General features: G+C 42.9%; 1 protein-coding gene across 3 annotated transcripts in view; it reads right to left on the minus strand.

Annotated features, from left to right (window-relative positions):
* Window positions 1-3,330: 3,330 nt before the first annotated feature.
* Window positions 3,331-15,863, minus strand: part of Optn (optineurin) — a 40,127-nt gene continuing 27,594 nt past the window's right edge. For 2 of the 3 annotated variants that reach the window (XM_057787668.1, XM_057787669.1), the window contains 7 exons: window positions 15,323-15,438; window positions 13,863-14,012; window positions 13,642-13,735; window positions 12,386-12,544; window positions 10,524-10,654; window positions 7,778-7,860; window positions 3,331-4,702 (listed from right to left, as the gene is read on the minus strand). In XM_057787668.1, coding sequence (XP_057643651.1) covers window positions 4,575-4,702; window positions 7,778-7,860; window positions 10,524-10,654; window positions 12,386-12,544; window positions 13,642-13,735; window positions 13,863-14,012; window positions 15,323-15,438 — 861 coding nt within the window. In that variant the 3' untranslated portion in view covers window positions 3,331-4,574. The remainder of the gene's footprint in view (window positions 4,703-7,777; window positions 7,861-10,523; window positions 10,655-12,385; window positions 12,545-13,641; window positions 13,736-13,862; window positions 14,013-15,322; window positions 15,439-15,863) is intronic. The other variant, XM_057787670.1, reaches the window with a different exon arrangement.

Raw genomic sequence — 15,863 nt, forward strand, 5'->3', positions numbered from 1 at the left:
TGCTCACAGACCTCTTTGAGAAAATAATAAAAGTTTTTCTTCTTTCTAGGAAAATATATACTCTCAAGAGTTTGCATACGACGGGCGGTGGTGGCGCACGCCTTTAATCCCAGCACTAGGGAGGCAGAGGCAGGCGGATCTCTGTGAGTTCGAGACCAGCCTGGTCTACAAGAGCTAGTTCCAGGACAGGCTCCAAAGTCACAGAGAAACCCTGTCTCCAAAAACCAAAAAAAAAAAAAAAAAAAAAAAAAAAAAAAAAAGTTTGCATGTTTCTCTGTTGTTCATACACGTTTTGGAAGCTAGTCCTGATTTCTCTAAGATTAAGAGTTTGCTGCCAGCCTGGTCTACAGAGGGAGTTCCAGGAGCCTCTGGCGCAGTAGGCAAGAAACTGAGAGGAAGAGGAACCAATGATCAGAGCAGCCAGGTTGGGTAGGGCAGAGTTGGTGGAGCACCCTTCCTCTGCTCCTCACCCATCCTCACGTATTAGTTGGTCGCATTTGTGTGGGTTTGCTTCTTTCTAGGTATGCCCTCCTGTACTGTTTGTCTGTTTCACGTCAACACTCTAGTCTTGATTGCAGTTTTCAATGTACTGAGGTTGTTAGAAAAATCATATTTGCGTGTGGATACATATGTGTGTATGTACACACACACACACACACACACACACACACACGGTGGTTAATGTCCCAAAATAAATAATGAACACAACTGCAAACAATAGCAAAACTGTAGTAACAACCAACAACTTAACAAAGTCTTTGATTTCATTATTCAATACTGTTTTGGCTATTTCAGGTTTTTAATAATTCCACCTTCCCATTTAAAATTTAGATGTCATGATGTTGATATCACCAAATAGCCTTCTAGGGTTCTGACCGGAATTACATTGAACTTATAGATTAAGTTAGGACATCTTGAAATTTTTATATGTATACATTTTTGAAACTTTCATACATAAATACGATGTTTTGATCAGATTATCCTCCATGACGTTCTCTTACTCCTACCATTTCCTGCTGCACTACTTTCCGACAACCCTCCTGCTATAGGCATGTCCTATTGCCAGCACTGTGTTTCGTCAGGGTTGCTTCCATGAGCACAGAGGGGAGTTATTTACTAATGTGTGGGCAACTTAGCCGTGATTACACTTCTAAGGAAAACGACTCCCCTTCCTCTGGCAACCCATTAACTGTCAATAGCTCTTCAAGGATGGTAGGACATGGTGAGCATTTTCCTCATGCATGAAGGCATGCTGACGGGAATCCCATCTTGTGTAGGTACTGTGCAGGTATCCACACTTGCTGTGAGTTCAGGCAATGTCCAGAATATCGTAGCACCCCTCCCCATCTTCTGGCGTCCCCTTGTGATATTCCCTGGCCTTGGATGGCGTAGTACAGATGTTCTGTTTTGTCTGTTCTCAACAGTCACTCACTAGTAGTCATTTATTAAAAGCAGAAGGAAAAAAATGAAGATAAGTAGAACTCAACTACATCAGAATAAAAGAAGTGTGTTTGGCCAAAGGAATAATAAGTCAAGTTGAAAGCTTCAACTACAGAATGATAGGAAATCAAACTGTGCGTGTTGTATGCAAAGTGGTTAATGTCCAAAATACCAACAACCAGAAATGGAAGAAAACCAAATAATGCAATTTAAAAATGGACAAAGGACTGGAGGAGACATGTCTCTTTAGACTTACAAGTGGCCAACAGGTATAAAGAAGCTTAAAATAACTGATCACTGGATAAACACAAAGCCAAATGACAGTGATATATTATCTCATCTGTTAAGATGACCATATCAGAAAAAAGAAAGAAGAAAGCAAGAAAACAATAAATATTAGTAAGGATATGTGGCTGGGGAGATGGCTAAGTGGGTAATGTGCTTGTCGTGCAAGCCTGGCAGCCGGGGGGGGAGGGGGGGCGAGGTTTGCTAGGAGAGTAATATGATAGTCAGTAATTTTGATTACCAGCTTGACTGGATTGCTAAGTACCGTGGAGATTAGCAGCTTTCCCCTGAGTTTCCAGAGAGGGATAGACTGGCACTCAACATAAGCAGCACTACCTTGCCTGTGAGGACCCCAGTGGGATCAGGCATCTCTCTCTGCTCCCTGGCCTCCCATGGCGTGAGCTGCCCAGTTCTACCACACCTTCTCTTGCAGGAAAGGCCAAAACCTCTGGAACACTGAGCCAAAAGAAAACTTTCTTCCTTTTCAGTTTTCTGTCAGACATTTTGTCACAGCCATGCGAGTCTGATTAACACATGCAGACAGTCATGCTATTAACACATGTGAATAACTCTTCAGGCATAAAGATACCATGCATAAGCCAGGCATGGTGCTTTAATTCCAGCACTCAGGAGGGAGGCAAGTGACTCTGTGAATTTGAAGCCAGTCTGGTCTACATAGTGAGTTCCAGGACAACCAGGGCTACATGGTGAGAGCTGGTCTCAAAAACAAACAAACAAACAAACAAACAAACAAAAAAACCAAAAAACAAAACTAAAACAAGAAAAGAAAGAAAATAACATGTACAAAGCTCCTAACTGGTAACATGGAACAAGGTCTTAGAACGCACAGTAGATTAAATAAATAAGATAACACATGCAGCATTTACAAGTTGTTTACTAAACCGGCGATTCCCTTAAAACCACACAGCCTTCATATACAAATTACTGCAGTCACTATTCTGTACAGAGATTACTACGGCTCATCCCTCCTGAGATGTTGTGCCCTTAGATCAGCCTCTGTTTTCCCTTCCCACACCTTCCCTCATGTGCTGCTGGCCACCATTCAGCTCTCAACATCTATGAGCTCGATTTTTTTCAGAGTTCACATACAAGTAAGGTCATGTGGTATTTATGACTGGCTTATTTCACTTGACATGATGTCTTCCAGACTTATCCCTGTTAAAGTTATAAGAGTCCCTTCTTTTTAAAGGCTGACTGCTACTTCAGTATATATGTGTATCGCATTTTCTTTGTCTGGGTGAATGGCACCTAGGTTGCGCTGTATTCTAGCTACTGCAGAAAATGCTGCTATGAAGATGGTATACAGACAGCTCTCGAATTGTCTGAATTTGAACTTGCCTTCATTTGTAATCCTCTTCATGATCAAACAAATGTAACGGCCATAGTCTTATTAAGACCATTGAGTTCTCATTCACAGTTTGGATTTATCAGATAACGATACTTGAACAAAATGAAAGGGTTTTCCCAGTAACTTCATTGAGAAAGATTTCCTCCTCTGTCTGGGATACTATGGAAATCTACTTTATCCAGTATAAAATAGGAAAGAAATTTGTACCAGAAAATATAAGAAGAGAAAAAATGTCATAGTCATTTTAGAAATGTCATTAACAAACATTGTCCCTTAGGGTGCAAATGGGGGAATCAAACCTACCTACTGCTGAACCAGAATAGTGTTGTATTGTCTTGGAGTACAGGTAGCCGCTCAGGCATGGAGGTAACTGTAACTTGGACGGCAAGTTGCCTTGCAATGAATCAACTGTTTTGATTCTATTTAAATACACACACATGTGTATTTAACTAGCGGTCTTATGGTGAACAGCAACAAAGCAGACCTTCTCATTTTCTCTTAAATGTTTTAGGAGTTGATACTGTTCACTTTTGTGACTTGTTTAGCTCATGATGAATCCCTGTTTATTCTGTGTAGTCCTGGCTGGCCATGAGCTGGTGATCGCCAGGCTCAGTTTCCCATGTGCTGGAATTGCAGGTGTGCTCTGCACCACATGCCTGACTCTGTTCACCAGCTTAGCAGGGATCTCGTCTGAACATGTGCTGACCCTCTATGAAAGGACCTGCTCCTGTTTACATGAATAAAGCATCTCAGTGTTGAGGTTATATTAAGTTAAATGAGCTTAATACAGAACATACATACTACAATGTCACTGGCCATATATGAGCCATGGGGCAGACTTGTAGTGAAATTTTATTTTGTAATAACTGATGTTTGTAAGCTTCTACTTCATCTGGGAAGGAAATAGCTGTTCTGTTTAAAATTATACTGTGTGCTGTACTAGCCCATATACCTCCAGCACAAAAAAGACCGACAGTATCCTCACACTGTCCAGCTGTAGGAAGGCACTCCACTCCTGAGCCACACTCCCAGCCCCCATCTGGCCCGATAGCAATAGAAAGCTCACAGTGCTCAGGCAGAGAGCCAAATAATTACACATAAGACAACAAAACACCTGCAGGTGAAGACTTGCCTAGAAAAACACTCCAGACATGTTTCCTTACCATTTCATCCTCTTGCCTCATAAAGATCCTTAACATATGTCATTCGAAACACACGGCATTCTGGCTGACTGCTCTCAGTAAGTCTTAGGAGTAAACATAAAAACACTGATCTCCTACTGGAAGGGCGGTAACTAGAATCCACTACTAGACTCCTGTCAGTCCAGAAGATGCTCTCCTTAGGATGGGCACACTTTCCTTCTCCTGAAATAAGGACAATGTGGCAAAAAGGTTTGTGTGACAACAAATACGACAGAAGTCCACGTCTCGGAGGAGAAAACGGGGTGTTTACCAACAGTTTTGGGGAGCTGCAACAACACTCAAATGATGCAGTCCATGACATGGATCTGTAGTGTGTCGATGTCCGGCAGAACTTCTCCACATTTGGGGCAAGAGTGAATCGGAAGACTCTGTGGCTGCTGCTGTCTCCAGCTCATGTCCTCGGCTCCTGAGAATAAACAAGAAGCCATGTGCCATCAGTTCCATCCAAGACCACTGTGGGCTGAATTTAGTAACAGACGGTTAATGTGAGCATCTGTCAAACTTAGCAGTCAGTATCTGTTGGATACAAATGTATACTTTTTGGCCATCAGAGGAAATTATGACTACAAATACAGAGAATTCTAGAGATGGCTCAGAGGTTAAGAGCACTGGCTGCTCTTCCAGAGGGCCTGAGTTCAATTCCCAGTAACCACATGGTGGCTCACAGCCATCTATGATGAAATCTGGTGCCCTCTTCTGGCATGCAGGCATACACGGAAGAAATGTTATATACATAATAAATAAATAAATCTTTTAAAGTAAGAGATGGATGAGACTAGAAAGAAAAAGTTTCTTGGAAGGACACGCCTATTCTCAGAAGCAGACAACAGTCTCCTTTATTCAGTAGATGGTGAACCCTCCAGGATGTGTGAAAGTACCACTCTGCTGGGATATCAGTGAGGTGGGGAAGCCAGGTGGAAAGCAGTAGGCGCAGCCTCAGGCACAGAGGTTCGGCAGGGTTGAGAGGAGGCCCCCTGGCTTTCAGCAAGGCCTTGTTGTATGGGGATGAAGCGCCTCTCCAGAGGCTCTTGGACTGGTCCTCGGATGGCAGCACTCTGGCAGGTGGGAAAGCTGTGGGGCCTTTAGAAGGTGTAGCTTATCTGAAGGAAATAGGTCACTGCGTGGTGTTGGGGCTCTCAGGTACCCTGCCCCTGCCCTCCTGTCTCTACTTCCTGTCCACCACCTCTCCACATGTTCTCACTGCCACGATGTTCTTCACAAAACGTATTCGAAATATATCCCAACTCTAAGTAGATCATGGATCAAAAAATTTGCCGTTAATGTTGAAAAGTGTTTCTGCTTCCAGGGCATTTCTCTGACCCGACTTCTATGGATCACATTTTTGGCTCTTTAGACTCTAGGCTAGTAATCGGTTCAGTGTGCAAAATTTTTGGAGTAGGACAAAGAAAATGACCTTTAATATATGTCTGCTTCAAAGCACATTACTTGAATTTCTGATGTAAAAGGTTATTAGATGGCTTGTGGTAAGCAAATTTAGAACATTTTTATTGATTTATTTTATTGACTTATTATTTATTTTATTGCTTTATTTGCAATACTGAGGGTCAAACTAGGGCCTCAGGCATGTTAAGCTAACTCGTTATCACTGTGGGTTGTGGGGGGTATAGATGTTTGTACGCATATATGTGTGTGGGAATGCTAACGTTTGTGTAAATGCGTGGAGGTCACAGGTTGACTTCTAGTGTCTTTCTTTGCCATACTCCAACCTAACTTTTTGAGAAGGTGAGCCTTTCTCCCCAATGCTGAAAGTTCCCGAGGCTAACATTTAAGTCAGGCTGTGTGCTATTTAGTTCCTCTGTGCCTGCTCCATGGATGCATATGTTTATTGTTTGGACTTATTTTGTGATTTAGGATTTTTATTTTTAATTACTATATACACAGATATGTAAAATACTCATTCTATTATTTTTTTTATTCATGTGTGTTTGTATGTGTGCTGTGTGTGTTCAGGTGCTTGCAGAGACTAGAAGAGGGAGTCAGACCGCCTAACGCTGTAGTAACAGGCAGTTTTGATGTCCTGAAGTGGGTGCTGGGAACTGAACTTGGGTCCTCTGAAAGACCAACAAGTCTTCTTAGCTGCTGAGCCATCTCTCTAGCTCCTTTATCAATTCATATTAATTATTCAGAACAGTGGGCTTCACTGTGATCTTTTCATATATGTTTATTAATCTTAGTTTTATTTTGTTTTTTTGAGAAAGAATAGCCCAGGCTGGCCTGAAGTTCTCAATCTTCCTGTCTCTGTCTCCCAAGAACTAGGATTTCAGGCATAAATCACAACACTTGGCTACTAAACTTATTTTTAACTTATTTTCCTATAAACAGGCTTTGTTGAGGGCATGGGGAAGGAGGGAGGGACAGACAGAGAGGAAATACGAAATGATGTCCAGAGAGATTGCCCCAGATTCACTATCCGGGTTGCTATGTATGCCAATGTTTTGCTGCTGGTGAAGACACTGCTGTACTACGTAAGTGATTGGTTGTGTGTGATGGCTAGTTTTCACTGTCATCCTGCCATAATCAAGAGTCACCTGGGAAGAGCGAGGGACTGTCTAGATCAGCGGCCCGCGGGCGTGTCTGTGGGCCTGTCCTGAGTCTGTTGATTAGCAGGGAAACCCACCGTGTGGAGCACCATTCCTGGGGTTTGGGTCCTGAGTTAGGTAAGCATGAGAGAGCTAGCGGAGTTCTAGGCATGCGTGCTTGAACTCTTCTCTGCTCCTGACTGTGGTTGCAGTGTGACTGCTTCAAGTTCCTGTGGCCTCACTCTGCAGTGGTGGGTGATAGATAGCCTACCTGGAAAGGCGAGTTGAAATAAACTCTCCCCTAAGTAGCTTCTTGTCAGGGATATGTTATCACAGCAACAGCAACAAAAGCTGGACAGAGTGTGAAAGGTACTTGGGATGGCCTAGTGCTTAATCATTTTTATGTCTGTGACATTTAAGATGACATCTTATTGGTAGAGCATTGCCATTAACTTTTTTTCCTAGTTATGCTATGTCTTTGAATTTTTTTCCTATGTAGAATCAAGGATAACACTTCCCTTTTGATAATTTACTATAAACTACAGAACATTGTTACCTGCATAGTAAATCTAGCACCATGCATTTTTGACCTTGCCTTGTCTTGCATTTCATGAGCATCTGGGTTCAAGTTCTAAGTAAATACACATAGAGGCTCGGATCGAGTGAAGAGGGTAACACAGGTTAGTGAACAGTGCACTGGAGTGCGCTGTTGGTGAAGAGGGTGACGCAGATCAGTGAACAGTGCACTGGGGTGCGCTGTTGGTGAAGAGGGTGACGCAGATCAGTGAACAGTGCGCTGTTGGTGAAGAGGCTGGGCTGGAATTGGAGACTGGAATTCTGGGGAAATAAGAGGTGCTGTATTTTGATTAGTTTAATTTGGGATCCATTCTATACAATGTAATGGGGTTTTCCCTTGAAAATCTAGCTCATGGGTGACTCACCTCTTTGAAGCAGGTAAGCTTGCTGGTCAGAGTCACTGGTTCTTGCCCCATGCCGGCTCTGCATTTCCATCAAGGACTGCCTACTGGGATCAAAAGCCACACTACTGTAACCTTGCAACAGGACACCATTAACAGCCAATAGAATTGTGAGGGTGGGAAAGGAGTCAAAAAACAAAGTTGAAGTTCATAAGAACCAGAGTCTCGACTTGAGGGTGACTTTAGTGGCAGAGTGCTTGCCTAGCATACACAAGGCCCTGGGTTATCCACCAGTGCTATAGAACAAAATTGCACCACCCTGAACTCAGGACTAAGCTGATTCTCTCTCTCTCTCTCTGTCTCTGTCTCTGTCTCTCTGTCTCTCATTCATTCATTCATTCATTCATTCATTCATTCATTCATTCATTCATTTATGAGACAGGTTTTGTCTGTATAGTCCCGGCTGTCTTGGAACTCAGAGATCTGCCTGACTCTAGGTTGGTGCCATCACTACCTGGCTCTAACTTGATTCTTTTTTTTTTTTTTTAAATATTTTAATTTTATGACCATTTGTATTTTGCCTGCCTGTATGTCCTTGTGAGGCTTTTGGGTCCCCTGAAACTGAGGCTACAGACAGGTGTGAGCTGCCATGTGGGTGCTGAGAATTGAACCTGGGTCCTCTGGAAGAGCAGTCAGTGCTCTTAATCACTGAGCCATCTCTCCAGCTTGATTTTTTTTTTTTTTTTTTTTTTTTTTTTGGATTTTTCAAGACAGGGTTTCTCAGTAGCTTTTGGTTCCTGTCCTGGAACTAGCTCTTGTAGACCAGGCTGGCCTCGAACTCACAGAGATCCGCCTGCCTCTGCCTCCCAAGTGCTGGGATTAAAGGCGTGCGCCACCACCGCCCGGCTCTAACTTGATTCTTAACTGCCACTAATACCAGGACAGAATATGATAAAAATACTAGGCAGGCCTTTGTAAAATCAGGAAATAGACTAACTCTTTATTGATTAAAAAAATGAATGAGAGAAAAGCATACTTCTGGATCAAAATATTACATGGCAATTAAATATAAGAAATTATTTCACTTGCTAAGAGAAAAAAACAAACAACTCCCCCCCAAAAAATCTCACAGGGCAGTGGTGGTGCACAACTTTAATCCCAGCAGTGGGGACAGGTGGGGGGGGGCAGAGGCAGGCAGATCTCTGTGAGTTCGAGACCAGCCTCATCTAGAGAACAAGTTCCAGGACAGCCAGGGATACACACAGAGAAATCCTGTCTTGAAAAACCAAAACAAACAAAACCCACATTTTCAAAATAAAATAAAATAAAATAAAATTGCAGAACAATAGCTATAATGATCATTTTGTAACTTAAACACAGACAGAATCAATATTGTCTTCCTTAAAGAACACCATATTGGGAGCTGGAAAGATGGCTGGGTAGTTAGGAGCACTTATACTCTATCAGAGGACCTGAGTTTGATTCCTAGCACCCGCACTGCGGCTCACAACTATCTATAATGCCAACTCGGGGGATTGGATATCCTCTTTTGACTTCTGTTAGCATAAGGCATCTGTGTGGGGCACATACAAATATGCAGGCTAAACACTTATACGCATAAATAAATCTTAAAACTTTGGCTAAAAATACCATGCTGCACCTCCCTTTGTTCCTGGGGCTGGTGAGACGGCTGAGCTGGCAGAGGCGCTGCTGACAGCCTGAGTCCAGTTCTTGGGACCCCATGGAGGAAGAAGAGAACTAACTGCCTCCTGCAAGCTGCCCTCTGACCTCTGTATACAAACTGTGGGAAGCATTCATAGCCCACGCAAAAATGAATGTAATAAAAGTTGTTTAAAGAGAATTTTAAAAAATACTTGAAGCAAATGAAATAAACAGTTCATTTAGAATGGTACACATACCACTTGTATTATTTTATTTCTATGTAAACATATTTTAAAAACTCAGTAAGCCAGACATTTGGTGTATGCCTGATCTTCAGTAGCACTCTAGAAAGTGAGGCAGGAGGACAAGTCTGAGGTCAGCACATAGTGCAGAGCAAGTTCTACGCCGATCTGGGTTACAGGGTATGACCTGCCCCAAAACAAACAAACAAACAAACAAAGTAAAAAATAAGTTTTTGCTGGGCGGTGGTGGTGCACACCTTTAATCTCAGCACTTGGAAGGCAGAGGCAGGTGGATCTGAGTTCGAGGCCAGCCTGGTCTACAGAGCGAGTTTCAGGACAGGCTCCAAAACTACAACAGAGGGGCTGGAGAGATGGCTCAGTGGTTAAGAGCATTGCCTGCTCTTCCAAAGGTCCTGAGTTCAATTCCCAGCAACCACATGGTGGCTCACAACCATCTGAAATGAGGTCTGGTGCTCTCTTCTGGCCTATAGGCATACACACAGACAGAATATTGTATACATAATAATAATAAAAAAAAACTACAACAAGAGACCCTGTCTCACACAACCAAAAAGAAAAAGGCTTTAAAGTCAGAATTTGGTAAGTATTTTTTTTAAAAAAACAGATAATTTAAGGCTGGGTAAGACACTGGGATGCAGAATGTTATTTTTACAGCTTATTTCAAAGCAAGGGAGTGGGCCAGGTTCCTACAGGCTTCTGTAAGCTTTGCTCTGAGCTGAACTGTGGGAAACACGAACATATGAGGTGTAGGGAGAGCTTTTCTGATGCGAATGAGGACATGGGTTCTACAGCGGACCTCTGTGAGCGCCGACCTGTCTGCCACGTCGCCTCTTGCTTTATCTTACCTGCCTCCATCCTCAAAGTCGTTGTTCTCTTTCAGCAAAATCGCCAGCTGCAGGGCCAGCTGCTCCTTTTCTTCATGAATCTTTTCTCTTGCTGCTCTCTCAGCATGAAAATCTGAACAGTACACCTCCATCTGTTAGAGGAAAAGGTAAGTAAGTTACTATGGAGATGAACGTGGATTCAGCGATGACCCTGTCTGAGGTCAGGGTCAGTGCGCACGGGTGGACATGATTTGGGAATGACACAGAGCCTTCTGCTGCCACCTGCTGTACTAAGCCGTGGTTTTCCAATGCCATTAAACAGTAGATATAAGTTGTGTGCATGTGGGTGCTTTACACCCTGAGAGCCACCAAACTGAATTGAAACAAATGACTTAAGGAATGCATGCATCATTAATTCAGTAAAATAGTATTCAGGAAAAACAGATAGTAAATGGTTTATCAGAATGTTAGTTTTAAGCTAAATTTAAAATAAATAAATAAATAGTATTTGTTGAATTCCGGACGTGTGAGGTCTTATGTTGGCTGCTTATTTCACCTCATCAAAAAAGTCCTCAGAATAGCACTTGGGAGACGGAGGCAGGAGAATCATGTGTCTATTCAGGTCTATGTTACAACTCCTGGGCTATACAGCAAAACCCTGACTTTAAAAAGTCCTGGAAATACGAATTCGCCATAATTTTTCAAATGAATGAACTTAATAGTCCCCAGTCTTAGCCTGTGATCTCAGTGTTGCAGAGGTCGAGGCAAGAGGACGTTGAGTTCTATCTAGCCTAGCCTGGGCTACACGGCAAGACTGTCTGAAAAAGACATTTGTTTAGTTACGTCAGTGTTTGAACCTAGACAGAAGTCTTATTTCCCCTGAACTCTCCATAATTAAGCCCTTTTCTCTGTACCTGTGGCCACCAGCCTCCACTGTGGCTCCAGTGATCTTTATGTCCTGGTACTGAAATTCTTCTGTGCTCTCCTCCCACAAGGGGGCCAGACTGTGTAACTCAGCATGCCACAGAAGGGTGGTTAGTGGATTCTGAACCCAGCTCATAAGGGTACTGTGGCTCATGCCTTGCTCTCCTCTGGATCATGTGCTTTGAGGTCAGCTGTCATGCAATGAGCAGGCCTCTGGGGAGGTCCACACAGGGAGGGCTCCTGACAGCCATGTGACTGTCATCTTGGAAATGGCCTGCCAAGTCCATTTTTAGTGCAGCCTCATGAGAGACTGAGCCAAAGCGCCTCCCTCCCTTGCTGGGCTGCTCCTGGATTTTCACCTATAGAATCTGTACGTGAGACAACAAATGTTTGGTTCTTTTTGAGCTGCTATGCTCTGGGGATAATTTGCTATATAGCAAAGTAGATAGATAACTGATACATTATGACAATGATTTCATTGTTCTCAAATTATAATATGGAACAACCCATTTCATAGTGAATGAAAGTGATCTGAACATTGTTTTAACAGCAGTTTTAAATCTTTTGCATTCTTTTGTCTTGTTGTATTTTGAGACAATATCTCCTTATGTAGCCCTGGGTGGCTTGGAACTCCATATGTAGACCAGGTTCACTTCAAACTTGTAGTCATGGGTTTGTGCCATATGTCCTGCCCTCTGGGTGCTAAGATTGCAGAATGCACCATTGCACCTGGTGCCAAGGTTTCTTCTCTTTTTTAAAAAAAAATATTATTTTTGTGTGTGTGTGCTCATATGTTCAAGTGCAGGCATGCACACGTGTGTGCAGTACCTATAGAAGTCAGAAAAAGGTGTTGTGTTCTCTGCACTGGAGTTACAAGGGGTTTGAGCTGCTGCCTGACATGGGTTCTGGGAGCTAAAACTGGGTGTTCTGATCAGCTCATGTTCTAGACCATGTCTCACCTGAGTCCTGAGGACAGCCATGGTCTCCAGGTCCTCCTCCTGCTTAGCAATGGTCTGTTTCATCTCATCCATCTGAAGCTGCTTGGATGCCAAAGCCCGCTCTGCCAGCTCCAGCTTTTCATGAAGTTCTTGCAGCATCATCTTGTCCACCTTTTCTGCCTGAAAAAAAAAAAACACAACTTCATTCTAGAAATGGCTCTGAGACGATACAGCCTACTTTAGGAAAAGAGAAAGGTTTACACTTAAAAACCGTCAGCTCTAGTGTTACCTAGCAATGACAATTCATTCAGGAAGTTGTGGTCACTTGTGATTTGTAAGTAATCACTTCCTTGTTTAAAACAATTTCTTAAAAGGTAATCCTGAATGTAGCATTGTTCACAGTATATGAATTCAGATCTTTAGCACACATCAAACATCAGATAACTGTCAAATACACAATAACAACAAGCCCTACTCTGATGAGCTTCTCAGGCATGAATACTGCTATTTATCTTGTTACTTTAACTTTGTAAACACGTTCATATTTAAAAGGGATTAGTTCCTTGCTGGGCATTATGGTTCATACCTTTAATCCCAGCCCTCAGGAGGCAAGGATAGGCAGAACACTGTATTCAAGGCCAGCCTTGTCTACATAGTGAGTTCCAGACTAGTCAAGGCTATATAGAGACTCATTCTCTAGATAAATAAATGCTTTTTAAAAGCTATTAGGTTACAATAGTCTTTTCTTTGTTGTTTTGTTTTGTTTTTGTTTCGAGAGAGGGTTTCTCTGTGTTAACAGCCCTGGCTGTCCTGAAACTTGCCTTGTAGATCAGGTTGGCCTCAAACTTACAGAGATCTACCTGCCTCTGCCTTACAAGTACTGGGATTAAAGGTGTGCCCACCATGCCTAGCTATTTTTTTTAATGAAATAGAAAGGGCTGGACGATTATCCAGTTCGTAGAGTGCCTGCTGTGTGCGTGAGGTCCTGAGTCCAGAGCCTCGGCCAGACGTGATGGTGACTCTTGTCTGCAGCCTTAGTACTGGGATCCAGAGACAGGAGGGTCCCCGAGAAACAGGAAAAGCCAGGCCCTGCCTGGTGAACATCAGCACCGTGTCCATACACAAGCAGGAAAAGCTACTGATAACTGCAAAGCGCTTTCTGAAAACAGACTGAGTTGAGGGGTTATGCATTTATTTACTTATTTATTTTTGAAGATAAAATGTTCAATGGTTTCCATCCACCGGACTATGGAAGTCTATTTTTTCTCTATAAATACCTGTTTTCTGGTTAGCTCCTCAATTGTTTTCAGTGCATTATTATGTTCTTGAAGAAGCTTGTTGTGTGTTGACTGCAGAGTGGCTAACCTGGATCTATTAAAACATGATATTAAAAAATGGAATCATGAGAGAAATGTCACAGGTACGCTTGCTCTTGTTTCCCCAACAGCCTTGAAAGCTCAAGCAGAGGAATCTCTGCTTCCCCGTGCCCAGCACTGACTTTTCATCCTCTGTCTTGGCTTGCTCCATCTTGATTTCAGCACGCATGCTCTCCACCTGCAGCTCTAACTTCTTGTTGTTATACACGAGCTCTTGCTTCTCCGTCAGCTCTGATGGGGTGGCTGAGTTTTTCCTCTCCAGAGCCTGGCACCTGAAAAGACGAATATTTCATGAGGAGAAACCAAGCTTTGCCAGTCCCGTGGCTTCTGCGCAAATCCCCAAAGGACTTAAAATACAGAGTGTGTTAGGGGTACAAAATTCATGGAGGCAAATAAAATACTTTGTTCTTTGCTTCCTACTTGCTTTTTGTTCTGTTTCCTTCTTCCTTACTTCTTGCTTACGAGCAGCTCATACTGAAATCCCTGGGTGCCTTTCAGAGTTTAGAAAGTGTGTCTGTCACAAAGACTTGGATTTCTGACAAGGATTCAGTAAGAGGGAAGGAAAGCTCCTGAGCTTCTCTTAGAGATGAGAAAGAGAACTTGAACAGAATAATAGGAAAACCAAATAAATGATAGCCATGTGCAGGTGTTAATGCCAAGCAATTCAATATCTCACAATACATCGAATATCACAATATATGCATATCATATGAACTTTGACAAAACTGAGGTTCGGGGAGGTTAAATTGCTTGACCAGTGTGACATCAACTTGGTTTAATTTGGTTTGCTAGCTTTGGCTAACACCTCTTTAACATTTTTATTTACTTGTCTGCTTTGTGTGTATGTGTCGGGGTGTGCAAATGGAAATCAAAGAACAATTTGGGGGAATCAATTCTGTCCTTCCATCTTGTGGGTCCTTGGGGATGGAGCTAAAGAACTCAGGTTGTCAGGTCTGGTGTCTGCTCACCGAGCGCCCCACCCCGCTTTACACTATTTAGTTCAGGCTGGCCTCAAACTACCAACCTTCCGGCCTCGGCCTCTCCAGTGCTGAGACTGAAGTATTGTGCCACCACTCCTGGCTGGGGCGGCTTTCCTACTCCTAGGCCTACCTCAGTATTGGGTGTTAGACAGGGCCTTGGCTATGCTAGGCAAGCACTCCAATCCATCAGCTAAATGCTCAGCTGTCAGTTCCTTAAATCAAGAAAAACGAGCAAGGGCCGAATCATCACTAACTATGCCAGTTTTAATGACTCAAATGATTGATTGGGATGGGCCTGTTCTAAATGACCCCACCCGATTCTATGCTCATTCCAGACATCTTTTGCTTGCTTATCAATCCACAGCTCTGTACAACGGTCACGTAGGCTGGTGCTCTTCACAGCACAACCCGAGCCCTCCTGTGTCCTCGTGACCCAGGTGACAATGGCTTCAGGCTTAAACACCAACATCAAAACTCTTTTTTTTCTGAACCATATTTCAGATAGGTCCCTGCTTTTCTTCAGTCAGGAATACAGTAACAAAATCATTTTGATATAGTAACACACTTCATAAATCATGCAATAAAATGAACTGAGTTGTTACTTTTCTTGAAGTCTCTTCTTCATTAGCTCAGCCTCACTGAGTTTCGTGTGTGCCTCTTGAAGCTCCTTAAACAGAGATGTCACCCGTACGTTCAGTATTTCCACTTCGCTTCCAACCTATCACATAGACAATGCCGTACATTCACATAAGAAACATCAGAGCAGACATGAACCGTGTGTGAGAAACAGCCCGCACCACTAGCATCCGGCTAACACTGATTGATACCCCAAATAGATTTAATCTGGGCAAAACCTCAAGTGCCTTGTGGGAAGAGCAGTCTTCTGGGTATGCTTCTATTTCCGTGTAGAGCAACTATCAGTCTGAGCATGCATGATAATGGATTTACTGTTAAACCCCACCCTAATCATGCTTCAGGAATCACAGGTCCAGAGATAACAAAGTGCAATCTTATTTATCTGGGGACAGACTCAGACCCTACTGCCTTGCCTACTTCTGCTTCTAGTTCATGTTATTATTTCTGTTATACAGCTCTTTTCCTGGAAGTCTGCCTATTATTTCAGGACAGCTTAGAAACGTCAAT

The sequence above is a fragment of the Chionomys nivalis genome, chromosome 13 (genome assembly GCF_950005125.1).
Source record: "Chionomys nivalis chromosome 13, mChiNiv1.1, whole genome shotgun sequence".
Classification (NCBI taxonomy): Eukaryota; Metazoa; Chordata; class Mammalia; order Rodentia; family Cricetidae; genus Chionomys; species Chionomys nivalis.